Source organism: Boleophthalmus pectinirostris, unplaced genomic scaffold, assembly GCF_026225935.1.
Source record: "Boleophthalmus pectinirostris isolate CB_2022bp ecotype Guang Dong unplaced genomic scaffold, ASM2622593v1 HiC_scaffold_20, whole genome shotgun sequence".
Taxonomy (NCBI): Eukaryota; Metazoa; Chordata; class Actinopteri; order Gobiiformes; family Gobiidae; genus Boleophthalmus; species Boleophthalmus pectinirostris.
The window spans coordinates 17910623-17922834 of record NW_026571153.1 but is presented as its reverse complement, the minus strand read 5'-3'; the positions used below and the strand labels follow the sequence as shown (position 1 = coordinate 17922834).

General features: G+C 39.6%; 1 protein-coding gene across 1 annotated transcript; it reads right to left on the bottom strand.

Annotated features, from left to right (window-relative positions):
• Positions 1–1862: 1862 nt before the first annotated feature.
• On the bottom strand, positions 1863–11803 carry dtx4a (deltex 4, E3 ubiquitin ligase a). Its single transcript, XM_055156835.1, has 8 exons — positions 11590–11803; positions 9366–10545; positions 5843–5904; positions 5006–5167; positions 4852–4913; positions 3733–4053; positions 3509–3598; positions 1863–2451 (listed from the first exon to the last, which is right to left on the bottom strand). The coding sequence occupies exons 1-8, from the start codon at positions 11795–11797 to the stop codon at positions 2221–2223; spliced, it is 2316 nt and encodes a 771-aa protein (XP_055012810.1). The 5' UTR covers positions 11798–11803; the 3' UTR covers positions 1863–2220.
• Positions 11804–12212: the final 409 nt, after the last annotated feature.

Sequence of the window (12212 nt, the reverse complement as noted above, 5' to 3'; positions counted from 1 at the left end):
GTAGTGTGTTCAAAATATTATTATGAAAACAGTTTCTGCAAAATGATGAGCCGACCTTCTGTTGTTGCGTGTCTTAACTAAATGTTGGTCATATTAGACACTGACCCCACCTGCTGCTCAGAAACATGACGTGTGCACATGGACATAAACCTATTGACCAGCTTCAGCCAATCCATCACATCTGTCACTTTAAACATATGTCCTGCACAGATTGGCCACGGTCAGAAAGTTTAATCTTTACTAGTAAAACTGAGTAGAGCTGAAAGGAGTTTAAGACCTGGCTTATTAATGCGCACTATGTAAAACACTACATAGCCTATGCACATGTATTCTAATGTTCTTATGTACATAATAGGTCTACTATCCACAGTTGTGTGTTTTAATTAATCAAACTCATTCTCTCTCACACTCTCTCTTTCAGTGTTTTTTTTTTCTTTATATTTCCCACTTTATACATTTTATATACAGTACATACAAAAGACAGCACATATATAAAGTAAGATATATGGAATAATGTAAAGAAACAAAAGGAAAATAACTCCTCAAAGTAGCCACCCTTTGCTTTGCTGAAAAAAGATTTTGTAATTTTTTAACTTTTTTTCTTGGCTCATAATTCCATATATCTTACTTCTTATATTTGATGTCTTCCATATGCATATAAGATTTAGAAAGTCTTAAAAAAAATAAACACCGGTATTGACTGGGAGTGAATATATAGTTTTTCAATGAAGCTGGCGGTCCTTTAGCCAAGTAATCCAAGAGACAGACTAATCTAATCCACAGATAAAGTGATCACTCCCCTCCTGAGTCCAAGTCAGCTGCCGCGTAAGCCAAAGTACTGTGATCTCCATTCATTACCAAATACTCCAGTAAACAAAATGTGTCATAAAAGTATTATCATATTTAATTATTTAGAAAAATGTTTAATGCAAACTTGTGCACATAAAACATATACAATACAATGCATATACAGTGATATAAATGCTTTAAATGGGAATCCTTAGAATGTCAAAATAGGTTCATCTTATTAGTAAACCAGTCTTTGCACTTGCCTTGAACAACTAAAAATAATAGATTTTTGAAGCTTGAACATGTTCATACGTACAAGTAGTTTAGTGTCATACTAAGTTGAAAAGGTCTGTGCAAATCTAAGCTTATAGGTGGGAGGTTCAGTCGTGTATTTCCTTGTAATGGAATAGTAATTATGTCTTAAAGGGCCCATATTACAGTATTTTCTGATCTATGTTCTGTTATAATGTTGTTTCCTCATCAAAAACATCCCCGGGGTTGTGTTTTGATTCATTCACACATGTTAACACAAAAATCCTGTGTATATCTTGCTCATACTAAAAGGTCAAAAATAGACGTTAACTTGAAAACTAACACTTCATGACATCACAAGGTGGAACAGGGCATTTTGAGTTTTAGAGATGTAGACAGACTAATAATTAAAGTTTACTCGAACATGTGTGAATGAAACAAAACACAACTCCAAGTATGTTTTTGATGAAGGAACAACTTTGAGTCAATTTTGCATAATATAGGACCTATAAGTATAACAACGCTTATGAAGAGACTAAAAGTTTTCAATCTTGTAAATGCAGGGAATGTTAGTAAATTGTCTAAAATATTCAGCGATATGGGATGTTTATGGCAAGTATAATTAGAAAATGTCAGGCAAACAGTGGTGCATGTAGCAGCTTTTCAAAGTCTCTTTCTGTCACACCACACACAAAATGCAATGGACTGCACGATAAAAAAAACACATGTTAAACAGAAGTGTAAAAATGACATATAAAATAACTACTGTACTGTATATCAAATAGTCCAAATACAACAAAGCAATTCAAAGCTAAAAAGGAATGCTGTTCTGGAAAAGTACCACTAGGGGTCAGCAAATACCCATGCTCAAATATCCAGATTTACACTTAATAATACTGAAGTTCATCTGTGAAGTCTGTCAAAACTATATAAATCCCACTGTTAGTGAACTGGACCATCATTTTGTTTCCTCATAGCAGCAAACACTTCTCAAGATACATTCTTTATATTAGTCTCACAGTTTTCCTGTTTTGTAATCTAACACTGACATCTATGTGCACAGTGGGCTCAAATGTCTGAATACTGTTACTGCATCTCGAATCCCATCAAAGTTGAACTCGTAGCAGTCCCAAGAAGAGCTCCAAGTGGGATTTTGTGTCTCATAGTCCTCCTTTCTCTTCAGTCTCTGGGCAGGCACTCCTCCTCTGTGATGCCCTGGGCCTTTAGCTCCTCCAGCACGTTGTCAAGGTGACCGGGGTCAGGGTAGCCGTGACCAGTGAGGTTGGAGCCAAACTCGGTCTTGTGGTGCACCTCATTCCAGATGACTGTGTCAGACTCCCCTGTAGTGCTGGAGGTCCCCACGGAAAAGATGAGGCGGCGGTCCCATGCCACCAGCAGTAACCTCAAGACCTGGAAAAAATACATGACTTGTTACATTATGTCGACCTTCATTAATACGCAAACACCAAAGTTTAGATACAGCTCATATAAAGTACAAAACATCTAAATACCAAATTGCAGAATAAAAAATATATTAATAACATGAAAATATTTAAAGCAAAAATACCTAATTAGAATATTGTTAAGAATAGTGATGGTAAAAATACGGAGAAACTGTATTTACTATCTTTATCTTTACCTTTATCTTTATCTATAGTAATTATTATGAACTATTTTTGTTGAATATGTATAATTACTGTGTAACTTACAACTCCTAGCCTGATTCAGTGCTGACCTCACAGCATTAGAATTCGATCGCTCAACAGTAGGCAGGTACTTTTTTTTATTTAACCTATTGTTGCTATTTGGTCGTGACTTATGTAATGCGCCGCTAACAGGGCTAACTCGTATATTAAACATTTCCCAAATCTTGTAGGAAGAAGGGCAATAATGTCTTTCCCCTTGATAAAATTCACCAAACATTCTCTTTGTTCCAGTTTAAATCATATATCTTGGAATCATTGCCAACACAGAATGTATAGCTCTTTTCTGATTGGCTGGTGCCCGAACTCACTTCCCGAGGTTATTGCAAACGGTCTAGTGTATTCCGATTTCTGACCTAGTCTCTGGAGAGAAATGAAGTTGAACGAAGGCACTAGGTGGCGCGGGCCTGGCTAGTAGTACCCGGCATCAACTTGTCTCCATGGTGACGTTGTTGGTTTGCCTTGAATGTTGCATAGTATGACAATAAACAAAGAGATCTTGCATTTATTGAATTATAGGAGTTTTTACTTCCACAAAAACATGCATTATTACTGTGAGCGTGCCCACTTCTCTACAGATCAGACTTGTAACTTGACCTGGTGATGTGGATACTTCTCTCCATGGAGATAGTTAAATTAAATGCCATACTGTAGAACATTCCAATAAAAAACAATAATATCAAGGAGTAGGTGCTAGACCTTCTACCAGAAACGTTACACAGTGCACCTTTAAGTTTATGACGAGTCTTTTCAAAATTAATTACCTTGCGTCCCTTCTCGCTGTCAGGGAGGTAGCAGTGTCTGGGAAAGCCACGTGCAGTGAAGGGTTTGCCTGGATTTGGGTGCTCTGGGCCCTGTGTTTAAAAAAAATAAAAAAAAAATCAATATTGAAGTTAATACAGAGTTTAGAATGGTGTGTTGTAAAGGGATCTATGAATAAAGTTTGATTGATTAAGATATTTCTGTTGTTGACATTACAAGCTGTTACCTGTATGCCTGGAGGAATGTTGTAAATGATCCGGATAGTTTTGCAGTCTGGATGTCCTGGGAGCGAGTGAGGGATAACGTGGTACTCCATCTTCCCGGGGGGCTGGTTCCCTGTCTTCACTCCGTAGATGGTCTTGCAGGTTGGGCACTGCAGGCTGCCATCTTTGTTCCCGTTGTTGTACATGGCGACAAGGCACTGGAGGTGGTACTGGTGCCCACACTGTGTCAGGCGTCCCACCGACTCAGCACGAGATATACCCCCAACCCCGGGACCTTTGTAGCCTGAGGGTCCAGACAGAGCCTCCATGCAGATAGTGCAGTCCTAGGGAAACATGATCGGTTGAAATTTTGCTATATTCCCCTATATCATAAAATGTACCTTCACTTAACCTTACTATTCTATGCCGATGCTCACTATCCTAAACTTAACTTTTCTATGTTGCTATCTATCTATAGAAGTAATCACCATATCTTTCTGTTAACTCTAATAACAATAATGAATAAACATTTTTTTTTATTATGAAATGCAACTTGCTTCAATTTCAAGGTCCTGTATTACTCAAAAAGTACACAATGAGCTTGAAGCCATGTTATAATGTTGTTATCTCATCAATCTCCTCATCTCCAAAGCTCAAAATACTCTGCTCCACTTTATGATGTAATTTAGTTATAGTTTTAAGTGAACAGCTACATTTAACCTTTTGTTTAGTAGAAATTAAAATTAGAAAATTGGGTAATATGAGTTCTTTAAGGTGCACTATGTAACTCTCTCTCTGGTGCTTGTCCCTATGGAGAGGCTGTGCTTGGAAAGTTCCACAGTACGGTATTAAACGTATCTATCTCTGTGGAGAATAGAAGGAAACAGACCCTCTACCATTTATATAGTGCACCGTTAAAAGGGCCATTCGACAATGAATAGTGGAAGAAAGTTTTTTTTGTTTTTTTTTTCATAATTTTAGTAACTCAGCCCAGCAAAAGTTAATCTCTCTCTTGTTCCAATCTCTTATCACTTTCGTTCAGTATAAACCTATCCTTTACCAGTTGGCAAATGTGGCGACAACTGCAAAATAGTTTAATACTACTACTACTAAATTAGTGCTACTATTTAATGTAGACGTACTTCTTCAGGAGGATTGCGGACTTTCTGGAGATACCTCTTCACCACTTCCTCTGGTGTCTTTCCTAAAACAACAGAAACACACAAAATGATCAGCACATTTTTCCAATCATGAATTTCGCAGTATTTTCACAGATGCCCTCCCAGGAAAACTCACCTTTGCGAGCCTGTTTCTTGGTGGTCTTGCGGCAGCAGTGGCCCAGGCCTGGCACTGGTTTGATGTCACTCTTGCTGACAGGGGGCGGATGGAGGACCAGTTTGGGCGGACGGGTCAGACATACAGGAAGTCCAGCAGCGCTCATCAGAATTCCTGTGATTCCTGTGAGTCACCAGCAGAGGGTGCAAGTGAGTAGGTTTTCTTATTTCAAACAATACTTAAACCTACGATTTTAACATTTAAGTTATTTTTATTATATGCACTACCTGTCATATGTTTGGGCACACCTTCATTCAGTGTTTTTTTATTTTATTTAATTTTATTTTAGATACATGCATTACTACTAGTACATTTTTATACTGAAATCCACAAAGTAGCCATGTTTTGCTTTGTCGAAAAACATTTAGTAGTTATTTTATTTTTTTCTATACTAAATAATTTTACATTTTACATTTCTACATACTTTTGACTGGTGTTGTTTAAACATGCACTACCAACCAAAAGTTTGGACACACCCTCTCATAAAATTTTTATTTCTTTATTTTTACTACTTACTACATTTTAGATACATACGGAAGACATCAACTATATGAAGTAGTAAAAAAAAAAGTTAAATAATATAATATAATTAATCTGTATTTTTCGTCAAAGTAAAGGGGATATTTGAGGATATTTAGTGGAGTTATTTCACTTTTTTCCTTTGATACATAATTCTATATAACTTACTTCATATATTTGATGTTTTCTATATGTATATCAAATGTTAGAAAGTAGTAAACATTGAATGAGAGATTGTGTCCAAACTTTTGACTGGTATTGTATATGTATCAGTCTTACCAGCTAAAGCAGGATGCACAGGGCTGGATCCATTCAGGTTCTTGACGGGAACAGTTGGGACTCTGAGAAAAGACAAAACAAGATCTATAAATACACCCGTTTAAACTTGAGTGGGTGTGTGACACGTGACTGGGAAAGACTTAGCCGACATTCACAACCTGATGAGTCACCTGTAGACACACAACAGCATGCGCTTCTAGTTCTCCATATGTCAGTCTAATGTAATTACCTGCTTTTCAGGTACGAGATTATGATGCGTCATGACACACAAAAAACTCATTAGCCTATGTTTGTGTGTTTCAACCATAAAGAGTCTATTCTAAATTAAAAAATTCAAATCAATATATTATATCTTTTGAATCACAGACAGATAATTAATTCATGTTTTGAATATGGAAAGGTCCATACAAAATCCTTCAAATCGGGAAAAAGCTTTTGTCTGAAACCTCATGCTCATATAATTGTACAAATTATAAAAAGTAATATAAAAACACACGCACACACAAACACACACAATATATATAGCTACTAGCCACTTTTGATCAATAAGTATTCAATAAGAAAAATTCCAATTTAATACCAGTGTTTTGAATTTTGTTTTGGTATAATAAAACTATAAAAATAATCACCATTTAACTAGTTCACCAACCATAACTAATACTTTATTTAGGCTAAAGCCATTGGCCATTTTACATCATTTTTTTTTTGTTTAATCTATACCTATTAACACTGCAAAACACTACAGCCCAAAACATCTTAACATTTGTGTAATATTGTGTACTTACGGTCGGCCTGTCTTAATCACAGTCATCGTTCCCACTTTTTTAAAAATCCCAGAACACAGATAAAGATTTTCACTAAAATTCAAAAGGCTTCTGAAACCGCAGCAGAAGTAGTGGACTGTCTGTGGCACTTCCTCTGCCTGGTCTGAGCTAGGTCTCTCTCCCTTTTATAGGCTTAATCCACCTGTTTCCATCTGTTGACCAAACACAGTTGTAGGCCAGGGATTACCTGTCAGGTGCTACGTCACAAAGCCGGGCTACCATACGGATGACAGACAGGTGCACGTATCGCAGCATGACGTTAATACAATATGTACATCAGTTACATTGATTCATTATTATAATTAAAGGTTCTACATTACGCAAAATTGACTCTTGTGAGCTTTAAACTATGTTCGAATGCTGTTACCTCCTCAAAAACATACCCAGAGTTGTGATTTGTTGCACATATTTTTGAATAAACTTGCATTATTATTACTTTATTTATATCTCCAGATCTCAAAATGCTCACCTTGTGATGTTATGAAGCAATAGTTTTCAAGTTAACAGCGACCTTTTATGTTTAGTTCAGTAGAGATTGGCAATTCCAGGGCTGAGATTATCCAAATGATTCTAGTGAAGGTGTGTGGAGTTTAAAAACACAGTAGAGCACTTCCTGTATTACCACATGGCATGGAGTGTTTTCTGTTTGAGAGAAGAACTCGGCCTAAATATGCAGGGTTTGTGTGATAAACATGTGTGAATGAAACAAACCGCAACTCTGGGTATGTTTTTGATGAGGAAACAACAATTTAACATAGCAGAAAAGTTATGTCTAGACGTCTTCTGGTTTATTTACTATTGAGCAATACTTTGGCAGTCCTATGATGGATGAGGATTAGGGAGAAAACAGAGGGAGAGGAGAGGTGAGAGAAAAGGACAAGGAGAAACGGGTGCCAGATAGTCAGGTCACGTTTCTCTGATCCTGGTTAATCTAACAGTATTAGTGTAGCCCAATCTGGAGACAGGAGAAGTAAAGAGTGCCACATATGTCCACCAAAAACTCACAACTTCATGTTTATATACATTCATACTAACATTAAAGATAATTGAAAAGTAGAAAAGGTGTTTAGATGCTGCTTTGAAACAGCAAAATAATTATGAAAAAGGAACTGTAGTAACGTGAAAAAGTAGTGCTAACAGGTGCTTGGACCTATGGCTGCTCTCGTCACAACTTTAATCTATGACACTGTAGCCCCTTGAGTTCAAGACTTCACTTAGAAGCCATCTGCTGCATTTCACTGCTATAAACAAAACACCACTTCTCACATGAAACTTTCAATTGAAATTAGGGCAACATGATATGAGAAAAAGATGCAATGTTTGATCACTACGTTTTGTTCAGGAATAATAATATGGCGATATCTTAATATACTTTATGGCACAATAAGTTTAGTCAAATTAAAACAAAGTTAGTTAAAAGCTGTTCAAATAAAAATTTAACAGAGACAAATTACATTATTTTCTGATCTACATTATAATGTTTTCTCATCAAAAGCATAACTGGACTTGTTTTTCTTTGATTCTCACGTGTTTAATGCACAAATCCTGCATATTTATCCTGAGTTATTCTCTCACACGGTCATGTGGTAATACAGGAAGTGCTCCACTGTGTTTTTAAACTCCGTACACCTTCACTAGAATCATGTGGATGATTTCAGCCCTGGAAATGCCAATCTGAACAAAAGATAAAAGGTAGCTGTACAGCTTCATGACATCACAGGGTGGAATAGGGCATTTTGAACTTTGGAGATATAGACTAATACCAAAGGAGAATAAAGGAGATTTGGAAATATGGGCTAATAATAAAGGATTACTTAAACATACAGTATGAGAGTAACCAAAACACAACTCCAGGCCTGTTTTTGATCAGGTAACCACATTACAACATGACTTAAAGCTCAGAAGAATTAATTTTGCATAATACAGAACTTTTAATAAAAACAATTATGAATAAAATCATCTCCATTTCCTTGAAAAGCACAATCGCATTCTGTATTGGAGATGGTACAATAACTTTCATTATTGTTTTGGCATTGAAATCCAATCCAATTATATAGCACTAAAATATCTTTTTTTTTTTTTTTTAACAATGAAGTCTGGAATATAATATATTTAGAAGAAGTTATTAATTTAGTGATCCATATCTCTGTTATCTCTATGTTTTGTTTGGAATCACTCAGCCAGTGGAAACACATAGCTGTCCCAGTTTGAAGGTTTACCCAAATTACATCAGCATTGCCGTGTGGTTTGAGTTATAACTACAGCCAAACTTTTGTGGTAACAGCAGTGGCACGATCACAACAGGACTTTGAGGAAAGCTCATTTGACATTTGGCAGGAGTGAGGAAGTAGAGAGATGACAAGATCAGTGACGTCAGAGATTCAATAGTGCTACCATCTGGACAGACTCTCACCTGTTAACTGTGACGTTATTGGTCATGCAAATAACATACAGAGATTACTATAGGAAATGCAGAAATATTTCATGTAGTGCATTGCATGGCTGCATGACTTTAATCACATTTCAATATGCAGACTGCAGTAAACTGAAATTATTGAAACTTTACTTATACTTAAATATGAGTTAGTTTGGAACATCTGATAAATCAAGAATTGTCATTGTAATTTCTTAATGGAAGGTATGGTCATTCCAGTGTTATTTCATAGAAGTGACAGTAACTGAATTAGCTTGGTACTCACCCAGAGGCAATAAGGGCACGGGATTGGGCCATGGCGATCCTCTGCAGCGCAGGGCGACTAAGTCCTGCCAGACTGGAGCGAGGGGGAAGAGGAGCAGCACAAGCGGGTGCCCCCGACAACGCCACGGGTCCCAGGACACGAGCGGAGGGTGAGGGGGCACAGGTGGAGGAGACAGTCGAAATGAGAGATGGACCAGAAGAAGAGGTGGGAGCAGGGCAGGACACTGAGAGCACTGAGGAGAGGGAGGGGTGAGAGGGGTTTGGGGCTGTGGATGGAGGGGTGATGGAGGGGGGCGGCGGGGCTGGGGGGGGCAGTGGGGGTGGAGGGGGTCGACTGGAGGAGAGGGACAGAGCTGCAGTGGCCGAACCAAGGAGAGACAGGGAGTGTCCATAACCTCCTCCAAGACCATATCCACTACTTACACCGCTGCCACCTACAACACTTGGACCCCCCATGCCCCCCACACTGTATCCGCCTGTTGCCCCCATCACAGACGTTCTGTGTGAAGGAAGTGTGCGCTGTAGAGTCAGGGGGCGGGGCAGCGTCAGTGAGTAAGAGCCTCCTGGAACACAGTAACTGTGAACTTTGGGGCTGATGGCAGGCAGAGGCAGTTTAGTCTGTGCAGGTCTTCTTCCCAGAGTCTGTGCAGAGGACATAGTGGAGAAAGAGGAAAGAGTACCGGGCTTTACACCCAGCACCATCATGCACTGCTGACAGGCACAGGGCTGCCCCAGAGAGGTGATGGCCGAGGCGGGCAGTGCCCCACTGGGGTAAGCGCTCCCATTTCCACTGCTGTTCATCCTCACCCCCATACTGGACACATCCACACCCAACAGTCCCCCAGCACCTGACATGGACGTAGGTCCCCAGGCCTGGTGCGATTTTGGCAGTGGTCCAGATACCATGGGGTAGGCCAAATCAGAGCGCCGTTGGATACGCCGACAGCGCTGTGTCTGCCCATTGATTTGGGTCATGTTTTCAAAGTCAATGAGGTAGGAGAATCCTAGTGGAGCCAGGTCCAGCCAGGGCTGCTGTCGGTCCCGAGCAGCCTGGATGGCATTGCCCACCTCAGTGTCAAACGCAGTCCAACTCCCAGCGTCGTTTTCCCACTCCCACAGCCAGCCCTGCCCCGGGGCGGAGGCGGGGTCGTAGAAACTGCGTCTTACAGGCCGAAGGGTACCTGACCAAACAAATACACTGTGTGTATAATTGTAATTATATAAAGCAAAAACATTTAAGTCAGTATTTCTACTGTTGTTTGACAAGAAAATCTAGATTAAAAAAATTCAACATGTCTTGCCTGCTGAGAGTTCGGGCAAACAGGTTGCCGTTGGTAACAGCACAGGGTGATCTGAATTCTGATTGGCTGGCACTCAACAGGCTCAACACTGGAGCCGTTTGCTTTCCCAGACTCTTCCATGAATGTATTAAAGTTCATCGACCACTCTGGGAAAATACATACTCTAACTTCTGTAAAATAACCTGTAGTAATGTTAAACTTAAGCCCATGGAAACTGGAAAGGCAAAATGTCTTTATAACTGCCACAATCGTAGCTCAACTAAACAGGACATTATGGAGGTATTAAAAAACCTTTTGTAATGTCAGTAGTGATTTTCAAATGATTTCTGTCCTCACTGTCACCCTTCTCTAACAGCCTCTGCTGGGATGGAGGCCAATGCATGGCCTTCTGTGGGACAATACTGACAGCTTGCTTTTTATTGCCCCTTATTTGTATGTAGGCCAATGAAGACCTCTAGTGCAGTCTGTGTGTATTGTGTCTGGGCACTGAAGCTGCTCCTCTGACCTATGCTGCCAGCACAAAAGTGTCACTGGAAAACTGCATCATGCACATTGGAAATAATACATAAAACATAATGTGATAAACAGTATATATTCTTATGTATCCTGCAACAGTAACACTTAAATATATATATATATAAGATAGATATAGATATATATAGATATATATAGATATATATATAAAAAATAAAGCTGCTGTGACAGGCTGCACTCAGACCATTATAAGAAGAACAGTTCAGTTGAATATAAGCATAGCAAATTTGAGCCCAATAATAATTTTGGCAAATAGGAATCATTAATTGTAGGGGCCTTCCATGTTAGGCTCCACTTAAATACTACATAGCCTGTAATCACAGGCCTATAATAGCATCATAACATGCAAGCTAAGCAGGCCTGCACCTGGGCCCGGCGGCCCCGTCTCACCTGTGTCTTGTCGGAACTGGTGCATGGACTGCAGATCGATGATGTAGGGCGAAAGGCGAGAGTCCACCTGTCCGAGGACCACACTAGCACAGCGCGGGTCGCTCCGGATCACCGCCTCGATGTGGTGACAGACCGCGGGGCTGTAGGGCCGCCAGCGTCCGTGCTCGTTTAGCCATTCCCATACCACTACAGCGGACGCTAGTAACATTCTACTCCTGCAAGAGTGAAGCGAAAGGGTAATTAAAAAAGCTAAAAGTAGGTATGCTCTTTATCAATCACGCGTCCGTGCAAATTCGCACAGTGGCGCTGCATCCATCTTGGGCTTTTTGCAACTCCCAATGTCTTACTAGGCTATTTGCACAAACAAATGCATCGGTGTGTGCAAACCTTACCTTCCATTTTTAAATAGGTAGTTTTTCGGAGACGCTGCAATCTGTGGGTGTCTCTGTAGCAGACGGGGATCCTGCGCCTTTCACAGAGCACAACAGCCTCCTGGACGGTAGCATCTTCGACTCCCTATGCAGATGAGTGACGTCTACTGAAACCAATTCCCCTACAACCAAGTTTGACTGAGATTAAGCACTAAATGGAGAATAAATAACCAGATTCTGGCGCTATAGTAA

Bases quoted from the DNA above. Each gene is read 5' to 3' on its own strand.
- dtx4a (XM_055156835.1), bottom strand. From the start codon at position 11,797: ATGTTACTAGCGTCCGCTGTAGTGGTATGGGAATGGCTAAACGAGCAC. The intron at 4,054-4,851 runs GTACGTCTACAT...ATGTTTCCCTAG, and splicing joins TCCGCAATCCTCCTGAAGAA to GACTGCACTATCTGCATGGA. The intron at 2,452-3,508 runs GTAATTAATTTT...TATTTTTTCCAG, and splicing joins ACAGCGAGAAGGGACGCAAG to GTCTTGAGGTTACTGCTGGT.